We start from the raw sequence: 20,126 nt of genomic DNA, 5'->3' as shown, positions 1-20,126 counted from the left end.
ATGATTCTGTGACCCATGAAACACATTCTGTCCCCAGGACCTGTGGTGGTAGCCAGGGCACTGGGATTGTGTTTGCAGGAGAATGAGGGTGGTTCCAGTAGAGGAGCAAGAATTCCTCCCTTTCTTTTTGCAAAAATGTTGGATTTTTGCACTGATATTACTGTTGTGTGAACAGAATTCCTTCCCCTTGAGGGTCTTCTTTTCTAGTGAAGACCTCGAGACCTGCTGGGTTGTGGCTTCTGGCTGCTGCCTGGGGTGCATGCTGCCTGTGCTGCCCTGCAGACCTGAGGTGGCTGTGGCTGTGCCACGGGACAGAAGCATGTGGGGTGTTCCTCCGCCTGCTCACTGGTGACCATTAATTTGAGAGAAGACAGGAAAAACAGGTTCAGCACACTTAGGAAACTTCAAAATGAGAGAACAAGCATCCCGCTGCCCCTTGAAGCGAGCCGGGAGCAGGGACCCCCCTTGCAAAAGGGTAAACCAACAAAAGCAGTGCTGCACTCAAAGCCTAGGGTTTGCTCCATGCTCCTAATGATTATTTTTTCGTTAAAAACAGATGGCTTTCTGATGTGGAGGACGCACCAACCTCAGAAGGAATTACAGAATCATTAATGCTGGAAAAGACCCACCATGCCCACTAACCATGTCCCTCAGTGCCACATCCACCCTTTTCCTGAGCTGGGTCTGGCCCGGCACTGCCGTGCGGGTGCAGCTGGCAGTGCAGGAGGAATGGTGGTTGGTCACATCAGTGCCAAATGAAAGGAAGACTGCAGCTTGCATCTTTTAATGCTGGAATAATACAGTGTGTTTATGGTTTTTTTTTTTTTTCATGTTGATTTGGGCTTTTCCACAGGAACAGGTGTTTTATCACCCTATCAGAGCCTCTCTGAGCAGTGAGGTTCCTCCTGCTGTTCTTTCACGTAACTTTCTCCGGCTGGGCAGATGCGTGCTCAGTGCCTCCGGGCTCTCTGTTTAATGATTGCTGGTGCCAGCAGGAAGCCAGGCGTCAGGTCACAGCCGGCTGGGGAGTGCCTGGGGCCAGCTCTGAGCCTGGCTGAGTTGGGAGACCACAGCTCTATGCATATGGGGTCATCCACCTCCCTGCCAGAGCAGGGGCAGAGGGCTGCCGGGCTTTGCTGACGTAGAGTTTGAATGCGAAAGGGATTGGGGAAACGTTACCTGCTTTGGCAGGCTGCCCCTCAGCCTTGGGTGGTGGCACCTCCCCAGGGCACCGGTGCATGGGCACTCAGCTGGAGGAAAAATGTGAGCCTGCCTCAACTTGCAATATCTAATTTAAAGAGGAGTTCACTGCTTGCAAGTCTATTTCCCACAAGAGAGAGAAACTTTGGCTAGATCTTTTCTACTTCTTTTAATGGTATCGCTATAGAGATGCCTATAGTTACCTCTCTTGTAAATCTGTGCCCATCCGCGGAATCCCACTGGGTGCTGCTGAGGCGTGAGGAGGGGACCCGGCACGTTGCACAGCTGGAGCCAAACTGGCGTAGCACCATCACCGACTTCAAATGAAATTCACCAAAGGCGATTTTATTTTTATCGATTTACCAACAGACCGGTTATTTCAGAAATGACTGGCTGCCGCTGTTGGTCATTTCTGGATGACCAGTTGGCTCTGCGTCGCACGGTTTAATGATTGCATACTTTGTGCTGGTTAAATAGTGCTCAACAAGGAAACAGGAGAAAACCACACTGGGATAATCTAAGAAAAACAAGGATTATAAAAATGGCTCCGAGGCGCTGACTGCTGGATGCGAAACCTATTTTGTGGGTTTGTTGCTGCACCTTTGCTTCAAAAAAAATTGGAGCAGTTGTTGCACTTGTTTTCTCAGCAGATGGGCTACTCCATTGCAGGCACATTTGCCTGTCTGGAAAATAATTGTCACTTGGCCCTGTTGATTTGTGCTCCTGTTAGTGTGTGCTTAGCTACTGCTGCCTTCGGAAGAAGGCTTGGGAGATGAGTTCCCCCTTAAAGCCAAAGAATAAAAAGAAAACCAAGCCCATGACGCGCCAGAGGAACATTTAATAGAAGAAAAAATGCAGTTTCCCTTCAAAGTGTTTCAAAACTGCTGTAAGGTGACCTTGAAATTCAGGATTTTGGTGCTAATCCAAGAAAAAATTTAAGTAATTTTAAAAATCTCGTGGTTTCATCTCCGCAGTCCTTTCTAGAATTAGTGGCTGTGGGGAATTCTCTTTGCATAGGTTGAGAAATTATCTGTTAAGGTTTTAGTAATTATCCTCTTGTTTTAATAGATAGGAATACGACTCATGGTGTGGGCATTTGTGTACTGCCAGCGAGGGCTGTGTGGAGCTCTCCTGGGGTAAAGAGCACTTAGGCATGTTCCAGAGCGGTAAAAACAGACGGGACAGGTAGAGGGACCTCTCTGCTCCCTGCTGGGGAGCACACATTTGTCCCCAAAACAGCCTCGCTCTTGGAACTCTTGTGTCAGCCTATGAATCAAAACCCTGGTGCCTTAAGTTGATGAAGCAAAGTCTACAGTTACTCGCTGCAGTAGGTTTTGCTAAACCTTAAATAGGAGCTACAAAAAACACCACATGCAAAGGTCCCAAAGCGTACTTGGAAATTTTAAATTAGTTATTATTTAATTGATTTATTTTGTGAGCCTGAGGGACTGAAGTCTTTCTCCAACCTGATGTAGCCAAGCAGTGGGCTGGGGCTGCAGCCACCCGTGATGACTGCTGTGGTGTGGCTCTGCCAGGCCGTGAAGCATGGGTTTGGCTGGAGCCATGTATTTAAATCCTCCCCTACTTCCTTGCTGTCCAGACAGCTTTTGTTTTTCTTCTTTTGAAAGTAAGATTTGGAATGGCACAAACTAGTAATGCTTTTATATTTATTTCCCACTTCTGTTTGCCAAATAAATGAGCAGGATTTGGTGGTGACTCGGCAAGGTGGCCGGGCACATCACTCACTCACTCATGAATCATTTTTTTTTTTTTTCACTTCATCAAAAAGAAAAAAACAAAACAACACAGACAACCTTGAAGAGGCCGCTCCTTCAAGTAGCTGTGCCCCCCGTGCTGCTATTACTGGTGGTTTCACAGCATGCCTCCATGCCACGTTGCTTCCCTGCAAACCATGCAAGCCATTCAGCTGAGCTGTGTGCAGCCTGTGTCACTGTGTCACTGTGTCACTGAGTGCTGCACTGATGGGCCAGGTGGCACTGGTGGGCCTGGCAGGATTGATTGACCCCAGGGGTCAATATTTGGGCTTGTCCTGTTTAATGTCCTTATTGATGATCTGAATGGGAGAGTTGTGTGCATCTTCAGTAAGTTTGCAGATGATACCACACTGGGGGGAACTGTTGATCTGCCTGAGGGTTGGAAGGCCCTGTGGAGGGATCTGAATTGGCTGCGGCCAACACGATGACCTTCAGCAAGACCAGGTGCTGGGTACTGCACTTTGGTCACAACAGCCCCATGCAGTGCTACAGGACTGGGGCAGAGTGGCTGGCAGGCTGTGTGAAAGAAAAGGCTCTGTGGGTGTGAGCTGACAGCCAGCAAGCAGAACATGAGCCAGCAGTGTGCCCGGGTGGCCAAGAAGGCCAATGGCATCGTGGCTTGTGTCAGCAGCAGTGCAGCCAGCAGGAGCAGGACGGGATCGTCCCTCTGTACGGGCACTGGTGGGGCTGCACCTCAGTGCTGGGCCCCTCACTGCAATACAGACATGGAGGCCCTGGAGCATGTCCAGAGATGGGCATGGAGCTGTGAGGTGTCTGGGGCACAAGTGTGATGGGGAGCGGCTGAGGGAGCTGGGATGGGTCAGCGTGGAGAAGAGGAGCTCAGGGGCGATCTCAGTGCTCTCTAGAGTCACCTGAAAGGAGGTTGTGGTGAGGTGGGGCCTGCATCTGCTCCCAGGTAACAGCGATGGGATGAGAGGTGATGGCCTCAAGTTGTGCTGGGGAAGTTCAGGTTAGGTGTTAGGAAAAAATTCTTCTCAGAAAGATAGATTATTTAGGCACTGGCAGAGGCTGTCCAGGGAGTGAGTGGTGGAGTCACCATCCCCTGGAGATGTTCATGGAAAAGGTGAGTGTGGCACTGAGGGATGTGATCTTAGAGATCTTTTCCAATCTTCATGATTTTGTGATTCTGTAATTCTGTGTTTGATGTATGAAGTGGTACTGATAGACCCGGTGACAGCAGTGGGCCTGGTGGCAGCGACAGCCCCACCACGGTGGCTGTGAGCTGGCTGTGCTGTGCTGAGCTGAGCCCGTGCTGAGGCCCAGCCGAGGCCCCGAGCAGCACCAGGGCTGGCTGTAGCTGGTGCAGGCCCAGTCTGTTGCAGTAAATAACAACAATAATGCTTCGTTCATCACCCAGAGAGTGTAGGCCATGACTGACAGCCATTTTGCTCGTCATTAATAGCTCCACTTAATCACAAAACAAGACTTTTCCTGTGGTGTATCTGTGAAACAAAGCAAAACAAAACGGCCTCTCTTCCTTCAGTATCTCCGCAGCACCACCCCCTCCCTAGTAAACAGAAAAAAAAAATCCCAATTCCTCCTCTCCTCTGACGAACAATGACTCATTCAGTGTTTTTTTTTTTTCTTTACTGTTTTTTTTTAATTACTATTATTTTTATATTTTGGCCTTTGCTTCCTTCAGCGGCTGTGCTGCAGCGGAGCTGGCAGCAGTGCCGCCGGTGCGGATTGCCTCATTCTTGTGAGCCCCTGTTTTCAGCTGTTTATAACTCTGCCAAACTTTTAGTGTTTGGGCTGAAATTTTCCAAGCCAGGTGTCTGCCTGAGGGGGGAATGCATTCAGAGAAGTAGGAGCAGAACTGCTTCTGCCCACAGTAATTAATGAGGTTCAGAGGAAAATAGGTTTGCCCACAGTGAACTAAAAAACCACTCTGTGAGGAGGGTAAGCATGTTGTGCCGGACCTGGACGTTTCTAGGAATCAGGATTTTTTGTGGTTTTTTTTTGCAACCTCCTCTCCTTCATTGTGGCTCATTACAGTTAAGGGCCAAAGGCATCCCCATACACCTTGCTTCTGTATGGAAGGAGGCTGAAAACACTCCTAGGCACTCAGTGGAAAATTTGGAGAACTTTTTGTATTTCAAGGATGTGATACTGTGGAAAAACACCCTGATCTGGCTGAATTATTAACCTCGGAAAGCACTCAGGCTGCAAATCCTCAGCAGAGAGAAAGCAGCGGCCGGAGGGGACGAAGTGCTGCCTGCAGCAGGGCCAGGGGTGTGAGGAGCATCCCTCCTGTGTTCTGCCCTCACCTTGGGACGGAGCAAAGCACCGAAAGTATGGGAGAAAAGGAGAAATAAGGATAATAAGCAGAAAAACATGTCTTTATTGTCATGAAAATTCTAATTTTAAACTCAAAAAGACATGGTGGAATAGTATTGCTGAATCAATGACCTGGTCATCCAGCAATGCTCCCTGGCATGTCCATCTGGCTGCTAGAAATTTTTGTTTTTCCCCTTTATTTTCAATTTTTTTCCTGAAGAGACCTGAGTGCTGATGTGTTGGTCCTGCAGTGGGAGCACCAGGCAGACAGCCTGTAGCATAGAGTGGATTCAGCCAGAATTTTGGCATTTTCTGACTTTGGATTTTGCAACTGTGTCATTTTTTTTGATGTGATTTTAATGAAATCGATGTGTGGAGGTTTCCATTGTGGCCTTTTAGGGGTGGAGTTTTTTGGTGGGTTGCTGATGCCACTTGTTCTTGCCCCCCAGTGGCTGTGGTCGCTCATCCTCCACCATCTGGGTGTTTGTGAGCTGTTGATGCATCCCCTTATTCTCCATCTCTCATGCTCTCCCTCTCTTTCTGTCGATTTTTAAATTCTTCCACATTTTTCTTTTCAGCCTGATGTCTGAATTCTGGTGCTCCATTAATCCATTCAATTTTGTTGAGTTCAAGTTGTTTGAAATCCACTTCCATCTGTATTGGAAGCACTTAGTCTGTTAATCAAATGATCCAAGATAGCTTCTCCCCCAAAGTCCTTGATTTGTGCTTCTTGGTAATGGCAAACTTTGTAACAGTGCTCTTTTCTTCTGTTCCCGAGGAGACACTGGAAGACATGAATTCTGGGTGATTTCGGGGTAGGCCAGTAATTCATCTGTCCCTTCTGCAGCCACGTCAAACGCAATCACTTTTCAGCATCCCAACAACGATCTGTTTGTCGGGTGCATGAAAGGTTGTATGGAAACAAATGCAGACGGACCACGTTTTCTTAAAGATTTGGTAATTTTATTTAAATAAGCTTTTGAGGAAGACAGCTTAGGAGAGGCACAGGCTGTTTGAGGGCTCTTGTACCAATCGTTTTGGGTGGGAAGCATCTCTTTGGCAATGACCGTTTCTCTTTCTGGCTGAACAAGAAGATGGTGACTCAGTTTTGCTCGCTGCATGTTTCTGAGCAAACATCACAGAGCAAGATTTGATCTCTGTAGGAGCAGAGGAGTGTTTCCCACATGTCTTTATTAGATTTTCAAGAGCGTTTTCACTTGCTGGATCGTATGTGCGGTAGAGCTTCATAAACCTGGCAGTGGGGTTTCCCCCAAAGTACATAAGCACTGAATGGGAAAGTGGTTGAAAACCTGGAGAAACTGGGATTTTGACTCAAACTGGAGGCTTCGAGCTCTGGTTAGAGCCACACTTTAAATAAAGCAGTCAAGAGGAAGAAGGGAGGGTGGCACAGGGAAGCTCTGAGGTTAATTCTAGGTCTGACAAACTGTGGTGCTGGAGGAGCTGAGTCTGTAGTTATTGCAGGAGCCCAGCAGCGCTCTGAGTGTCTCTGAGACAGCAGAGGTAATACCAGCCACAGCGAATCTTTATGGGAAGAGAGAATGGATGCAGAAGGCATTCAGAGCCATGAATGGAAAATCCAGTGTCTGCCTAATCCTGAGAGGTCTCTGTGCAGTACAGAGCGGTGTGATGCAGTTAGATGCTCCAGGGACGCGGTGTGACCATTGAAATGTATGGCTGCATCTCCAGCCCTCCAAAAGCTCTGCTCTGCTTGTCAGCAGGCTTCACGCTGTGCTTTTTTTGGTCTGGCATAAAATTAGTTAAATGAGGTGGTGTAAACATGGAAATCTTTGCAGATTTACTTAAGGGTTTCTAAATAAATACAAAAGACTGCCTGCCTGCGAGCGTGTCGGGGATAGGAGGGGCTGGCTCGTAGGGCAAGCATCCTTCTGCATTTGCATGTTGGCACTGCTGCCTTTTTTTAAACAGCAACTATCAGAATAAGGGCTGAGTGCCTGCTTCATGCTCCCCTTGCCCTGTTTGGGCTCTTCTGACTGTTGTTTTTCTGCTGTATGATTTGGGAGCAAGAGTCATCTCAGTTGGACTGCTTCTTGCACGTTGTGCATGTACCAGATAGCAGCCCCTATCCTGAGCCTAAGTGTGTCATGCCAATAATAGCATTAAGGTTTCAAACTGGAGGGAAACTTTTTTTTGGTGGTGGTTAATGATTAATTAGGTCAAATTCTCCAAAATTAGACTGCTGGAGAAGGAGATGGGCCGACTGTTTGCATTTGTAACAAAACCTTGCAGCAGAAACCGATGTGGGCTGATTCCAGCTCCCCTACCACATGCTCTATCCCATGCCCCAAACTCACCAGTCCCCAGAAGAGGTTCATTTTTAAAATTGCATCCATTAATATCCCAATTTCCTTCCCCCCCCCCTTTCAAATCTTGCGTTAAACCCCTGTAGATTCTGCTTTAAGTAGGCAATTAAGCTAACAACATAATTATATCCCTTAATGCTCATTTTAACTGGTTTAGAGAAGAAACAAAAGGGGAAAGCAACTTCAAATATATGGAAATAAAAGCTCCGTTGTAAGGATATTTTTGATACTCGTGATAATTTGTGTGAGGTGCTGAGTTTGCCCAAGAGTGGCTGCAGGGAAGCCAGGAGGTCGCAGTTAAGAGCCTTTCAGGCCATGCAGGACTGCACTTTCCGAGTGTCCTTTTTCTGAACCCTCATGCAACTGCAAATTTAGGGGGATCCCACGAGGCTTCGGAGTATGTCCACTTCGTGTTGAAGTATAGTGGCTGCATAGCTGCGGTACGAGAGCTTTTTCGTTTTTTATTACCTAGGCAATTAGTCACAGGAGACCAATACAGTGAGTCTGCAAGCTGCCGCCTTGCCATATGTGTGAGCAGAAAACAGAGCGCTGCAAAATAACATTGATGGAGAATTATTGTAGTGAATCCGTGCCAATTTAGTGAAGCTCCTTTGCTCCCTGCGCAGAGGCAGATCCGGAGGGGAATGGCTGCGTAGTGCCCTTGTGGTAGCAGGCAGAATAACTTCGACTCCGTTTGTGGTTTTCCGCAGAGTAGGCAACGTCCACAAAAATCTGTTTGCGAGGCACAAAGTTGTGTGAAGACCCTCCAAGCCTAAAGCCAGAAAGCTGCTTTGGCATCTCAGATTTTGTTGAGGAATCCAGGCACTTGGTTGGAGCCTGCCTTTCTGAGGTTAGCTGGTGGCTCTGGAATGCTGGTAGTGCAGTGTGGACACACAGAACTGCAGATGCTGCTCTCCTTTACAGAAATGTGCCTTCATTTTCGCTTCCATTACCCACTCTAATTCCAGTGAGGAAGTGGAGGTGTCATTCAAGTGTTTGTGGGTCCTGGGACTGGTGAGGGTCCTCTCTGAGCGTGCTAGGAGCAGCGATCTAGTTCTAGTGAGGAGGACCAGCTTCTCCGTATTTTCTTGATCATTCAGGTGGAATTAAAATAAATATTTCCTTTTCTTAAGAAAAAGAGATATGAGGACTAAGGTAATACTGAAGGAGCTGTGATGCTTGGCAGAGTCACCTGCATGCCAGCTTGTGTTGCTTTGAGTATCTGCTCCTTTTGGCTGTAACTTATGAGCACCTTGGCTTCTGGGTGCAGGGAGCTTGTGTGGGGAAATATTTAGCCAGCTGCTTCCTTAAGAGTGTTGGTGAGACCTGCAGGATGCTTTGTCACATGCTCACCAGTCACTGGAGGAGGTGTTGTGAGGGTGGGAAGGTACTGCCCACAGGTAACCCACTCCTTGGCTTTCTGCAGGCACTGCCCACGAGAAGTGCAGTGAGCATCTCTTGGAGGTGTGGCTTAATGAGCTGCAGCTTCTGTTAACTTGAAGAATGCAGGTTATTGTTTAATTTTCTTCATTTCACCAATAAGTAACCATTATTTATTAAGATTTTTCCATTTTTGCTAAGTGCCTGGTTCACCAGGGTAGGAATTTAAAGTTGTCTGTCGCATCCGTAACTGCGCCAAACCAGTCCATCACTGGCTGTGCTGGAGTAAATGGAAACCATAAGCAAGATGTAGTGAGGTGATGTTCTTTAGTACAGGTTTTTTTAGGGCTACAGTTGGAAAAGGAACATGATGATCTTTCCTCTTCACAGAAAATACAACATGGTAACTTACTGCCAAGTGTCTGCAAGTTGAGAGCAGATGGCTGACATGGTGTAGCTTCAGCAAACATCATCCGTAGCTCCATGCTTGGGTGCCTGCTCACCCATTTAGGGATGCGTTGCAGTGACTGAGGACACGTGTGGCATTTGTAAAGGGCTGGAGATGCCCCATTGAAGTTGCCAGCTTGAAGCAGGGAAAGGCTGGCATGAAGGTGTGTCCCTGCCTCAGTTTGTTGCTTTGGGATAGTTGGAATGTTGAAGCTCCCTGCAAGGCTCTCTTGCTCTTGCATTGGGATGTGCTTCTCTTGTGTCCCCATCTCTCTCTGGTCAACCTGCTCCTCGACTCAGGAGCATACCATGTCCTCCTTGGAATGTAGGACAACATGATGCAGAGTGTATCAGAGCTGAGGTCCATTCACCCAGGATGTGATTTGGGGATGCAGGGACAGCCCCTGGTATCCACTGGACTTTCACACAGATGCCCTGAGTTATCACATCTTTCCTTTCTTTTAATCCCACACCTGGAAAGTTACATGCAGAAAATAATTACTGGGCTTAAGACATTTTTCATGTTTGGTAGGGTAATTATTTGGAGATGATACGCCATAAGACACTCCCAAAACTTTGAATATGCCATGTTCCAACCGTTCATATAGAAAATACCCACTGCAGCAGCTGTGGTTTGTGTGTGATCCGAGTGTAAAGCAATCTACCCAGGATGAATAACTGTCTGTGGGACTGCCACAGCATGAAGTGTAGGTGAACAACCCCCTTTGGGAAGAGCTGGTGTATGTGAGCTTTTCTCAGTCCAGCGTCTTCTGCAGTTAGTGGCCATGGGAGGCTGGGGCAGAAGGGAGCAGGCTGGCAGTTGGGAAATTTCTGGGGATGTACCTGGAGGGGGGAGCAGCCCTTGGCCTATTTCTTTTTCATGCACAGGACCATGGTTCTGTTGCAGTGGGTTCATGGCTCTTTTCTCAACTTGGAGGCAGAGCCAGGCACTGACAGCAGCAGCCTGTATTGTGGGGAAACCCAGATCACATTTCAGAATTACGCTTTGTAACACTCGGGCTCTGGGATTTCTCTCTGCTTTTTAGGCATGACCCTGGGCCGCTAGTGAATTCTGGGGAGGCAGTCACACCTGCCCGCCTTCATTTCAAGAGATGTAGCGAGAGCTGCTGGCCTGCAGACTCACAGAGCACTAATGATGCAGCATGCAAAGCTCAGTCCTGAGATGGATTTTGTGAGAACATTTGTACTTCTTCACATCACAGTTGTGGTTTTCCGGTACTGCTCTGACAAAACCTTTCTGGTGGCGGAGCTGTGCAATTAATAGATTTTTGGTTTCCTTGAAGCACTGACAAATTGAAAAATTCCTTTTCAGGTTGAGCCGAAGGAAAAATATATTGATTTTAATATATATTTTTTTGAAAAATAAGAGAATAACGTTTTGGGTTACATAGTTCTAGGTTGAACAAAACTTGGGGCTTGCAAGTGTTTCCTTTAGATTTTGAACATAGCTTGTAGTTTTCTTTTTCCTCGTGTTCCAAATTGTCATGGTTCTCAGGGAGCCAGTGAAGCCACCTGGGTTTGCTGAGCGCTGCTAAGCTCTTTTTTTTTTTGGTCTCTTTCTTATTGCTTTTTCCCTTTTTTTTTTTTAATCTGAAAGTTTTGTGTGTTTATTTATTTATATCTGCTCCGGGAGTTATCTGTTGATATTTATAGGACTTGTGGTTGGCTGATGGGAGTTGTTTTGCAATCAGAATTTCTAAGGTTTCTACTTGAAGCCTACTTTTTCTCCAACTTCATTTTTTCCCTTTTTTTTTAAACTGTTTTTTCTTGCTTTTCTTTTTTTTTTCTTTCTTTCTTTCTTTCTTTTTTTTTTTTTGAAGGAGACAGTCAGACTAAACTCCAGAATTCCCCCCCTGTAATTAGTGCTCTTTTTTAAGTTTGGAAAAATCATCCAGCTTTGCGTGCCTTCCCCCTTCTTAGTTTTAGATCAATGTGGTTTGTCTTTTTTTTTTTTTTTTTTTGCCTTTCCAAAGTAAAATTACCACCATTTCATGCTATTATAAAAGCCAGTCATACAAAATTGGGCGAGAAGATGATGGTCCGTAGTTAACCTTCCAGTGGCAAACATTTGTTTAGTTTCAGCTTCTTTGCCCTTTTGTACGTGCTGTGAGGGATTTTTCTTGTAAGAGTAGTTTTTAGCATTTTATGGTGTTAGGAACAGGACTGTAAGGATAGCATTTTTGCTTTAGTACTGTGGTCCAGTGTGTGTATACCCACCGAGGGCTTTATCATATTACTCATTTCTGATTCTGGATGCTGATTTTTTGCTTTGGATTATCATAGATTTGACGAATATTTAGTTTTCATTACACACCTCAGATTTAAACTGAACACTGTCAGTACCCTGCACGAGTGTGGTGCTGTTAATTATGGAGGGACCCAAAGCATCCTCCAAAACGTGCAAAAGAAAAACAAGTCCCAAATGCAGGGGTCACATGATGCTATGGACGCACAGATGAGGGAGCAGCTGCTCTGGGACGTGCATCAGTGTCTGCAGGCTTAAAGGGCAAAGTTTTAGTCTTATGAAAGCTTCTTCCAAGAAGTGCTTCATCACTGCACTCAGCCCTGAGGTCCACGAAACCAACCCCAGGCGCATGTGGTTCTGTGAGGATGTTCTGCACAGGAGTTCTTTCAAACTTTTCTTTTTAATGTTTTCTAATGTTTTGGGCTGAGGCTTCTTGAAGGTCACAGACTCGTGTCAGAGACAAGCGGGATGGTCTGTGTGGGTCTCTGTCCTTTCCACACTGAGAAGCACCAACTGGACTTCAGGGTTTTGTGAGCAGTGGAGGAGTTATCCAGCACAGAGGTGTTTTACCTGTGGATGCAGGCTTGGCTCCCTCTTTGCCAGCATCATTATCAAAGCTCAGAAGGCAGGACTTGAGGAGTAACTGCCTGCGTCAGTACAGCTGCTGGAGAGGAGCTCTGAAGAAAAGGACCCAAGTGTCACGGTGACCAGCAGGGTGGCCATGAGCCAGCAGCGTGCCCTGGTAGCTAAGAGTGCCAATGGTATCCCCGGAGTGCATTGCACAGAGCGTGGCCAGCAGGGCGAGGGAGGTGACGCTCCCCCTCTGCTCTCCTGGGGAGGGCACAGCTGGAGCACTGGGCACCAGTGCTGGGCTCCCCAGCTCCAGGCAGACAGAACTGCTGCACAGAGCCCAGCGCAGGGTGCAGAGATGGTGGGGGCCTGGAGCACCTCCTGATGGGGAAAGGCTGAGAGCCCTGGGGCTGTTCAGCTGGAGGAGGGAAGGGGAGAGCTTATAAATGCTTATAAATGTCTAATGGGCAGGAGTCAAGTGGATGGGCCAGGCTTTGCTCAGTGGAGCCCAGCCACGGGACAAGGGTCGATGGACACAAACTGGAGCACGGGAAATTCTGTGCAAACATGAGGAAAAACTTTACTTTGAGAGTGACAGAGCACTGGAACAAGCTGCCCAGAGAGGTGGTGGAGTCTCCTTCTCTGGAGATACTCAAAACCTGCGTGTATGCTTTCCTGTGTGACCTGCTGAAGGGAAGCTGCTTTAGCAGGGAGTGGTGGACTGAGGGATCGCCAGAGGTCCCTTCCAACTCCTACAGCTCTGTGATTCTATGATCTTACATGGCTCATGGTACAGAAACCTTTCTAGCGAGCCTTGTGCTGTTAGGTGCTTCTCTGGCCTTACTGAGAATCAGGAGTGCAGGGCTGTGATGGCAGAAGTGCTCCTGTGTGGCATTGGAACCTGTGTCTGAACTGTAGCGTTGTATCAAAGTGTGTTCAGAGCGGGACCTGCTGCTCCCCAGCACACCTCACCCCTCCAACCTCTGCCACCTCTGGCTTTTTGCTCCTCCGTGGTTCTCTCACCAGGCTCTATTCAGTGGTGCCCTGTGACAGGATGGAACACCAGAGGTTCCAGAGAGGCTGCGGAATCTCCTCCTTCGGAGACCTTCAAAAGCCACCTGGACGTGGTGCTGGGCACCCTGCGCTGGGTGTCCTGCTGGAGCAGGGCTTGGACAGATGGTCCCAGAGTCCTTGCCTTAAAGCGAATAGAGAGCGTCCAAGGAAGGGCTGTGGAGATGAGGAAGGCTCTGGAGGCCAAGGTTTGTGAGAAGCAGCTGAACAACCTGGGTTTGTTCGGCCCAGAGAAGAGGAGGCTGAGGGGATGCCTCACAGCAGCTGCAGCTCTTCATGCTCTGCAGCTCCTCAAGCAGTCCACAGCTCCTCATGATGGCCTGCAATGGCATGGAGCTGTCAGGGGAGGGTCAGGTGGGGGCTGGGGATCGGCTGTGCCCCAGAGGCGGTGGGCACAGCATGGCTCCCAGGGCAGCGGGCATGGCCCCAAGCTGCCAGACCTCAGGGAGCGCTGGGACACCGCTCTCAGCCATAGGGTTGGGGTTTGGGTGATGCTGCGTGGGGCCGGGTTGGGCCCAGTGATCCCTGTGTGTCCCTGCCAACTTGGGATATTCCACGATTGTGTGGTAGTGCTGAGTTCCTCTACCTGCAGTGGCTTACCACGTTGGCTCCCAGCAGCCAATCTGTGACAGGAATCGGAGTGCATATCCCTACGCCGCTTGCGAGGTGTTTGCCTTTAGCCCAGCTTTCAGGTCTCTCCCACCACATCGCCTGCACTTCCAGCTGCAGAGGGGTGGATGGAGGCTGGCAGCCCCGGCAGCGATCGCAGAGCCTAGGGATGCGCCTGCTCACGTGCGGCAGAAGAAAACGTGTTTGACAGCACTTCTGTAGTAAAATGCGTGGGATTCGGGGTGTAAATAAGTCCTATTTTAATTTTTCCTTCTCGTGAGCTCATCGTTTGCTAGATGGGTTTGTTTTATCAACTTGGAAAAGTGCCTCTAACAGGATTTTTTAAGAATTGATTTCCTGCGAGTTTCCTGTGAAATTGGAAACCTGGAGAGATGGGTGGATTTCTGAAATTCTATTGCGTGGGTTTTCTCCCTCTTTTTTTCCCCGAGTAAAAGATAATAATGCCCTCCTCCACCCCGAGGTTTCATTCCGCATACATTTATTCTTTAAAAATATTTCCAGCTGTTTCTTTTTCTGGGAAACTCATACCATCTGTAAACAAGTTCAGATTCAGATAATTCTGTTATTTTGCCTGGTCACTCTTATTTTCCAGCTTTTAATAATACGAGAGTTCAGGAGTAATCAGTAATGGTTTTTCTCCTCTTCACCTTCAATTTGATTATTTTTCTCATAAAGAGCGGAGTAAGAAGAGCACCGAGCAACAGGAGATGGAAAAAATATTTTGATTACTTTTCAGTTGCTTATAATCAAGGAGTAACTCTTTTAATCCAGGCCAATTTACTGCATTGATTTAATTCATAATTTTAATTTCATGACTTTTCTGAAAAAAATAAAAATAAAAAAAAAAAAGAATAAAAAAATAAAACCACCCAAACCGCAGAAGACAAAAACAACAGCTCACCGAGGTGCGTCGGCTTGAAGCGTTTTAATACTTGTTTGAACAGTTGTAGATTTAGGTTAAAATTTATTTAATGTTCCCTTTCTTCTGTCTACCTCTGCCAGAATATGCTACTTCAATTTCCCTGGGCTGCCACAAGAGAAAAATTGAAATTCAAAGCACAGATTCTGAGTACTTTCAGCAAGTTCATAAAATTACTCATATGAATATTCCCTTGACTCAAAGGCAACTGCTTGCAGTCCTTAAACCTGTCTGGGACTACCTGAAGTATTGGGAGCCAAAGCAAATGGTAGGTGATGCGGAAATCCTGGGTGCTTCAAAAGCTGGTTTTTTTGTTCAGTTTTGAGAGCAAAAAGCTCTGGATTTGCTCAGTGCCTGGCTGAGCTGTTTGTGCTATTTATCTCTCTTTTTTCCCCCTTGATACCATTAGGCTGGCGTGAAGTCTGGAGGATGGTTTTTGATCTGTGGTCCATGATACATAGGTAACTGGGAGAAGGGGCCTGGGCGCGGGGCGGGGGGAGCTGGAGGTGGCAGATGTGGCCAGAAGTGTTTCCTTGCTGGTTTGGGGTTAGCTCAGCTCTCCTGGGTGAGCGCGAGCACATCTCCACGTGCCGCTTTTCCAGCAGGGATTGCACCTCTTCAGCACGGAGCTTTTTAGAACTTGTCATTATGAGTTACTGAGAGCTCAGGAAACGGGCGAGTGCAGGTGGACTGCCCACGTTATTGAATTACGATTACAGAATGGAGAGATAACGATAAGCAAGGAGTAAATACAATGAAATTTAATGAAAGTAATTTCTAGATTTTGATCGCTTTTCTTTTACTTTTTTTTATTTGCCTGCTTACAGTTTTCACTCCCAAGCTCCAACTCTCTGTGCCCGAGATAAGAATTTGAGGAAAAGTTTGAGCAAACCCAGTCCAACCGTTTTCAAGACCAAACAATATTACAAAAAAAAAACAACAAAACAATACTTCTCCTGCCAATTGAAATCAGCATAGAGAGGACCCCTGGGTTCGGGCAGAAGAACTGAAACTCTCAGTGTGGAAAGCTTCATTCCATTTCAGCTTTTCCAATGAAGTCTCGTGCTCTCATCTGACCTGGGGGCTGCCCTGGGCAGCTTTGCTCCGGGGCCCATCACCAACAGCGTGTCTGGGGGGCACTGCGCGGCTTCGTGACAGCTGGGGACCTGCTGGGAAGCAAGATGCTTCCCAGGGTGTACAAGCATTGTGACACGTTGTCAGCTTTTAATTACCCCGGCTAATGCAGGGACGAGCACCCTCTGTATGTGGGACCTGGGAGCACCTGTGGCTTCACCTGCGTGGCCCCGTGGGGACAGGAGCATCCCCTCTGTATCTGAGGTGGGTCCGTGGGTGGGTCCTGGTGCTGCTCTTGGCTGTCCTCACACAGCATGGTCGTCACTGCAGGGAACCACCTCCCATGGGTGCCCGATTACACTGATGGGCTGTGCCTTAACCTTTTCCTTGCCTTTTGTTCTCTCTGCGACACTGGCCACCAGTAAGAAAGGGACAAGCCAACCTTAGGTGATGCTGTTTTGAAATTGTTCATTAACAGCTGCTTTCTTTTTACTGGAGCACCGGATTCAGGCGTGACCCTGCTCGTATCACTGCATATGTGTAGATGCAGTGGATAAGCCCATGCAGGTGAGGTAGCTGTTTCATGAACCTCCTGAATTACCCCCCACTAAACATACACCAAGCGTGCAGATGTGCTGGCCAGCTGGGGAGGGACAGGCTGACGATGGACTCATGTCCCATCGCAGCGAGGACGCTCAGGTGGTGTCACCGTGGTTGGAGTCACCACTACAGTTTGTCCTGAACAGACTTTGGAAACAAAAGTGTTAAAATGAGTCTGTCTGAAGGTGGGTTTAAATAACGCATATGGTGGGGGGGAGTGTACCCTGCTGGTACTGCATCCTCTTGCACTGGGAGTGCTGTGTGCAGCCCAAAGGAGGTGTCGGTGAAGGTGCTGGACTGGATGCTGGTGGGTGGACCTGTCCCAGTTGGGTTTTCCCCCTTGCCACAAGAGGAAGAAGCAACTTCTTTCTTTACGTGCTCTGCTTTTACGCTATGGCTGAAGAAAAGAAGTTCCCCTGGGTGCTGGTTTTGGAACTGCTGCTTGTTAAAGCAGACCCCATGTGGGCTCAGCTCTGCCAGGGCCTGGTGCTCCCTGCCCTCCTGGGGGAGGTGCTTGATGGAGCTCAGATTTCCTCCTTTCTGAATCTTTTTTTCTTATTGTTTTGGTTATTTCTCGAGGGGAAAGCTGCAGCTGAGGAAATAGGGAGCGCATTCCTCCTTTCTGATGGACTTGTTTGATCCCTCGTGGAAAATTCAGCCCTGTCAGAGCCTGGTGCTGCCGCTACGGATGCGCTAAGGTGAAGAGTAAGGATGGGATAAGCCAAAGCTTTCCAAAGCATCAGAGACCATTTTACCTCGTTTAGGGGATGCTTTCCCTCTTGGAAACGCACAGGCATTGGTGCTCAGCTCGCCCACCCGCTCAGCGATGCCCTTTGCTTTTAATTAAACTTGGGGGACATCACTGGGCTGGAGAGGGCTGTGAACAGCAAGGTGGGTGATGACAGGTCTGTGTTGCCGCTCAAAGTTCAGGACGTGAGCTTTCCTTAGCATCCCCATACTGACAGCTGGAACCAGGGGTGCAGGTGTATCGGTCGGTCCTGGTGTTCTGCAGATGTTTTGGTGCGGTGTGAGGTTTCTTGTCCCTTTTTTTTCCTTCTTTCTTTTTAATGAAAGTTAAACAGAAAACTGCCGGTATCTTAGCCTTTGTTTATTGAAGAAAAAGAGAAAAAAAAACAACCACTTCCTGCATGTTCTATAGCTCTGAAGTTAATAATAACAGGCAGCGCAGGTAGGCAGGCGGCAGTTATTTTTATGGCACATTCCTTTGCAAGACCTGCTTTCAGCTGGTTATCCTGGTGCCAAATTTTAATTATTTGGAGTGAAATTTTCCATGCTGAGTGTCTGCTCCTGGCTCCCTCCTGACCTGTACGTGTGGTTTGTGTTCCGCCAGGAAGGATTGCGCTCTCTTCTGCAATGTGCTCAGGTTGCTTTTGTCTTCCCCCTCCCCCCGCTTTTCTCCCCCCCAGGTAAAACAAACAATTCCACCCTTTTACAAACAATCCGTGGGTTTAAACTTTCCTTACCTCCACTTTGGGAGAGGCTGTGGAAGGACCTCGTAAGTTTCGGTAAAAATGCAGAATCAGTACCGTGGGTGGGAGCAATTAATTCACAGAAGCACTAATTAACAGAGGTCAGATCCAGCACGGCGCAGGGCTCAGTGTCACGAACCCTCGCTTACATCCGCCGACGTTTTGGGTTCGGTGCCGGTGGGTTCAGGCGGCCCCAGCCATGGGGACGCTCCCTGGGCTGCGTAACCAGAACTGAGCCGTCAGCGCGAACCTCGTGCTTCCGTCTTCCAAAATCTCATTTCGCATTTTAATGCTTTTTAGTTATGTTGTTGCTCCTCAGTAACTGTTAATTTTATTTTCCATTTTCCCCAAATAGTGTAGCCCTTTCTCTAAACACACATTTCTGGGGTCAGTTGTGCATCTGCTCGGACTCCTAATTTTTGACGCTTTATCCTGCTAGGAGATGTTGACTGATACATTTCTTATTTATCACATGATTCACTTTCCGCTTGTGTCGGGGAACATATGGTCAGAAAGCACATTCTGGTTTTGTGCATTTTAATTTAATAGCTATTTATCTGTGTTAGTTTTGTGTAACTACCCTCGATGTGCCAGATACGAGAGCAGCTTTAGGGAGTTGTATTTGGAACTGTAAATTATTCTATGCCATGTTACTATTACGAATGGGAGCGTTGTCTCTGTTGCAGCTCTCCATACGCCCCATCCTCGCAGACCGGTGGGCAGGGATGGGTTCTGCTCCTCTGCTTCTTCAGTTAAAAATGAGGAAATAATTCATATAAACGAACTGGGTAAACTGGTGTGGGGAAGGTTTCTCTTCGCCCTTCCCAAAGACATCATTTTGTAGCAGGTTGCTTGGAGCCATTTCAGCATGTTTGAGTTGCCAGTGCTTGAATGGTGATGTGCAGCGATTCACAGCTTTGACTTCCGTGGGATATTTCTGGTCTTTTGGTGTGACTTTTGAGGAGTTAAACGTAACGTTTTGTTCCATATGGATGAAGTGGGATGCTGGGCTCACCACAAGCCCTGGGTCGGGCTGCTGAGCTGGGTGCCATGGGCACCTCTGCGCCAACTCCGCATCCACAAATACATCTCCTTGGGTCTGTGGCGTGGGCTCCTTTCTGAATGGGATATTTGCTTTGTGATTGATTAGGGTTGGAGCCGCCTGGTGAGGTCCTCAGCATCGTGTCACAGTCACCATGCTGGCAGCCCTTTTGTTGGGATAGGCTTATTGAAGCAGCCATGAACCTTTTACAGAGCTGGATCTGATTTCCTTCGGCCTTGGCTTGCTCGTTAGGTCTGTTGGATCCAAACTGAGGGGATGGGTATGGGCTTGCAGCAGCCCCAAATGACCATGCTGGCTCTGCCGCTGTCAGCAGTGGGATTTTGAGTCTTCCCATGTGGATGGGCTGGGGGCTGCTCTCCTCCTCCCTGAGTGTTTATGAACAGGAGACTGACTTGTGATATGGGCAGATAGTGATAGGACAAGGGAGGATGGCTTTAAACTAAAAGAGAGGAGATTTAGGATAGATGAGAGGGGGAAATCCTTTCCTCAGAGGGCTGTGAGGCCCCGGCACTGCTGCCCAGAGCTGTGGGTGCCCATCCCTGGAGGTGCCCAAGGCTGCGGAAAACCATCTTAAACATGTCCAGCCTGCTAATTTTATGTTTTTGTTGCCCTCTTTTGTATATATTTTAAATAAAAATGTTCTGTTACTTATATTCATTAACTATATTATATATTTTATATGAGGCCCAAGACAATTCTTCATCACTCAGTGCATCCCGAGCAAGCCAACAGGTTGTACACCCATGAATTCTGTGTTGAGAGCTCTCGTCTCCTGTGGTTTCTCGTTTCTCTTTTAAAGCAGAGAAATCCCTCGTGTTGATGGGGGTCACACCACCCAACCGCTCTTTCTGTGCTCCTGACATGCCTCTCACCCTTTGCACTGATACACGCGGCATCGTGAGAGAAGGGAGTCCCAAGAACTGCTGAGGAAAAGAGCTCAAAAAGCAAAAAAACCTGTCATTAGAAATGGTATTTCCCAACAGAACTTCCTAAAATAGCAC

General features: G+C 47.8%; 1 protein-coding gene across 18 annotated transcripts in view; it reads left to right on the top strand.

The window, feature by feature from the left end:
- ZNF618 (zinc finger protein 618) overlaps nucleotides 1-20,126 on the top strand; it is a 156,942-nt gene that overhangs the window by 54,444 nt on the left and 82,372 nt on the right. For 2 of the 18 annotated variants that reach the window (XM_021414107.1, XM_021414103.1), the window contains exon 1: nucleotides 14,899-15,166. The exons of 1 other annotated variant lie outside the window; for it this stretch is intronic. In XM_021414107.1, the coding sequence (XP_021269782.1) occupies nucleotides 14,951-15,166 (216 nt within the window). In that variant the 5' untranslated portion in view covers nucleotides 14,899-14,950. Of the gene's footprint in view, nucleotides 1-14,895; nucleotides 15,167-20,126 lie in introns of those variants that run through there. 15 more of the 18 variants (XM_021414120.1, XM_021414116.1, XM_021414110.1 and 12 more) reach the window with 12 other exon arrangements.

Source organism: Numida meleagris, chromosome 16 (assembly GCF_002078875.1).
Source record: "Numida meleagris isolate 19003 breed g44 Domestic line chromosome 16, NumMel1.0, whole genome shotgun sequence".
Lineage (NCBI taxonomy): Eukaryota > Metazoa > Chordata > Aves > Galliformes > Numididae > Numida > Numida meleagris.
This window is presented reverse-complemented; position numbering and strand designations above follow the sequence as displayed.